The sequence below is a fragment of the Morone saxatilis genome, unplaced genomic scaffold, assembly GCF_004916995.1.
Source record: "Morone saxatilis isolate NCDOM2014 unplaced genomic scaffold, NCSU_SB_2.0 Contig20, whole genome shotgun sequence".
NCBI lineage: Eukaryota > Metazoa > Chordata > Actinopteri > Moronidae > Morone > Morone saxatilis.
The window spans coordinates 25562625-25565618 of NW_023339763.1; the positions used below are offsets into that span (position 1 = coordinate 25562625).

Consider the following 2994-nt stretch of genomic DNA (forward strand, 5'->3'; position numbering starts at 1 on the left):
AGAGCAGGTCTAGACCGAACTCTGTGGCTTTTCTTTACCTAATGTCTCTCTTCTTGCCACCTACAACACTTAGTTTCTTTGAAATTTGGCAGGGATCCACAGACACAGCTGTTACCTAATATGTATTTAAAGTAATATTTCTTGTATTGGGCGATATTTTAAGATAATGCCCAACGAGGTGTCCATCATCAGAAATTAATAACCTGATTATGGACACCTCGAAGGGCATTATCGCGCTTATACCATGGTCACTTATCAGAAGAATCTAACTCAATTAAATTGTTTTTGTATAGCACTAAATCATAACAGAAGTTGTCTCAGAACACACATCGTACGTACATAAAAGTATTTACAGAGATCCAACAATTCCCACCATGAGCAAGCACTTGGCGACAAGTGGCAGCAAGGAAAATCTTCTCATAGGCAGAACAGTCTCCGTGCTGTGGTGTTCAGAGGATGAGGCACAGATGGACCACACCTAGTGTTGTGAGATATTTTTATGAGATATTCAGATTTTGCTTTCATTCAGTTTATTTCAGCGCATTCATTTAGAACCGTGAACAGACAGTTTTAGTAAGTGTCCTACATCAGCAATTCACCCAGACCATGGTATAAAGCTGGCTAAATTACTTACACAAATATCTGTAGATAATCTTTTCTAACCGGCTAACACATGTGGAAAAAGACAGTATGCAGTTGCTTTGCTTTAACTGGTCATGTGTTTAATCTGGCTCAGTGGTGTCAACAGAGGGCTGCATCCTATTTTAATATAAAGTGGCATCCAGGGTTCCTGCATCTGCCACTACCTTTTACATCTCGCAGTTAAAATCGCCCCTTGCTAGCCACTAAAACCTGTGCACTGTCCCAGCTGTGATATTGTTGAAGGCCCACCAGACTGCAGTTTCTGTTTCTGTCTTATTGGACTTAAGATTTAGCAACCAAAAGAAGCTGCCACCAGCCAGAGTCATGACCGAGGTCCCTGCTGCAGCACACGTGGAGCATAGCAAGAAAAGGTGACTGAAAGAAAAACTGTGTGTTTGTGTCAAAACTACTACCACTCAGCCAAGGTTTGGAGTCATGTTTCTGCCCTGCAGCTTTAACAGCTGCTGGGGTGCAGTCTGTGGAATCTTAGTCTCATAATTTCATGTGAGAAGAAAGTTTGTAACATCTGGACTAAATTCAAGTGAAGCAACACCCTGGTTGCTAGTAAAGATGAGTGATCAATTAATAGTTAATGGTTCAGAATGAATGTTCATGCTGTGTATAGGCTGACATTAGCACTGAAAAAACTGTCTGGATTGTCCATCAAATAAGCTGACCATGGCACAGCTCTTGCAGGAATACAATGTGACATAATCAGGGAACGCACTGTGTTGTCCAATCAAATATGTGTAAACGCTCATTCGTGGTAGGTTCCAGTAGAGAGAGTCCCCTCGCCCCTCAGCAACACAGCCACTTGTATAGAGCGAAGAAGCTTTCCATGCTAACAAGAACATTGGCATTTAATATTGCGCAGGCACAACTTGCAACATGGGATCAACAATGATAAATCTCACCTGTTGCTCCCATCTGCGTGCGCATGTTCAAGCTCATTTACATACAGAAACTCCAAATAGGGCCACTTTAAACGTTGCAGTAGCCTTAATGTAATAATAATAATAACTTTATTTTTATAGCACCTTTTCAGGAATATGTTTTGTCAGGTTGTCAGTAGAGTATAAATTTGTGGATCTGTATCAAGGCAATATACTAGATGAACCGGTATACCGGTTTTAATTTTCTGTCATACTATTATTCGCATACTTCTATATACATATAGACATAGCTTCAATTTGTACATGACAGTGTGATTGACTTCCAAATGTCTGTGATGTCACCAAATCATGCTTGTAGGCCCCGCCCCTTAAAATCTGATTTTCAATGAGCACAGAGAAACTTTCCACTTTCAGCAGATTAATGTGAAAACATCCTTCTAGTGTCAAACTCTGCACAGACAGCATTCAAACAGCACACTGTAGGGACAAGAAGAAACACTGATTTCTGACTGGAGGGGAATTTAAGTTTGGTTTCTGTACTTCGGCCTCATACGTGTTGTCTCATTCTTCTGTCTGTCTGTCTTTCTTCCTGTCTGTTCAGGGCAATTGAGAGCTGGAGTCCAGAAGAAGAGGGCGGAGCTGCTGTCGAGTTTATCATCCTCAGAAGACAGGTAGGCAGTAAAAGAGGCCAGTGTGCCTCTTCATCTGTCTCCGTCTCCACTCTGTCACTCTTCTTCTTATTTTTATGCTTTGTATGTTGTCACTTGTCTGTCTGTGTCCACCTAACTGTGTAGGTGGTGAAGATGAGTCGCCGGCTGGCAGCACTTGAAAGGCACAGCGTTGAGCGGAGGAATACCGAAGTTGTTCTGTTCTCACTACTTTTCTCCGCCTGCCTGCTCAACGTCTGGCTGTGGATCCGCAGATAACACATACTCACTGTATATGCACCAGTCAGTAATCACGCAGCGAGAAGTTAATAAAGTGGCACAGAGAGCACATTAGACACCCACAGAAACAGTCTTTGGAACCCACTTTGGCTTTATTGAGTCAACACAATTTTTTCTACTCGGGGAAACTCTGTTTCGATCAATCACCATGACTGTCCTCATTTTTCAGAGTTCAGAGGAATTCTGGAAAATGTGTGTGAATGCTAATTAATCACAGACTTACATATTTGAGGGTGTATCATACTGTCCACCCTGCTGCTCTCTTACGGAATTAAGGCCTAATGTCAAACTAAGTTTTAACGTAATTTTGGCCCAATCTGTAACCTCAAGGTAACCCCTGAAAGATTTGAAATTTGGCCTAAATTACTTAGTAAAAATATCCTCACTGACAAATGTAAGCATTCATGCAGACACATAAATACACAAACAGTACTTGGTAAATACTATAGCTTTCAAGAAGCTATGGTCTTAGGTCTCAGGTCTCAGTGAAGAGAATGTAAGACTTAAATGTA

At 41.4% G+C, this 2994-nt stretch overlaps 1 protein-coding gene across 1 annotated transcript in view; it reads left to right on the forward strand.

Moving 5' to 3' along the window:
- The window catches only part of LOC118331265 (mitochondrial fission factor), a 6296-nt gene extending 3302 nt beyond the window's left edge, over positions 1-2994 (forward strand). Inside the window, exons 3-5 of the mRNA XM_035666068.1 lie at positions 930-1013; positions 2137-2206; positions 2330-2994. Of these exons, the coding sequence (XP_035521961.1) occupies positions 930-1013; positions 2137-2206; positions 2330-2461 (286 nt within the window). The 3' untranslated portion in view covers positions 2462-2994. The remainder of the gene's footprint in view (positions 1-929; positions 1014-2136; positions 2207-2329) is intronic.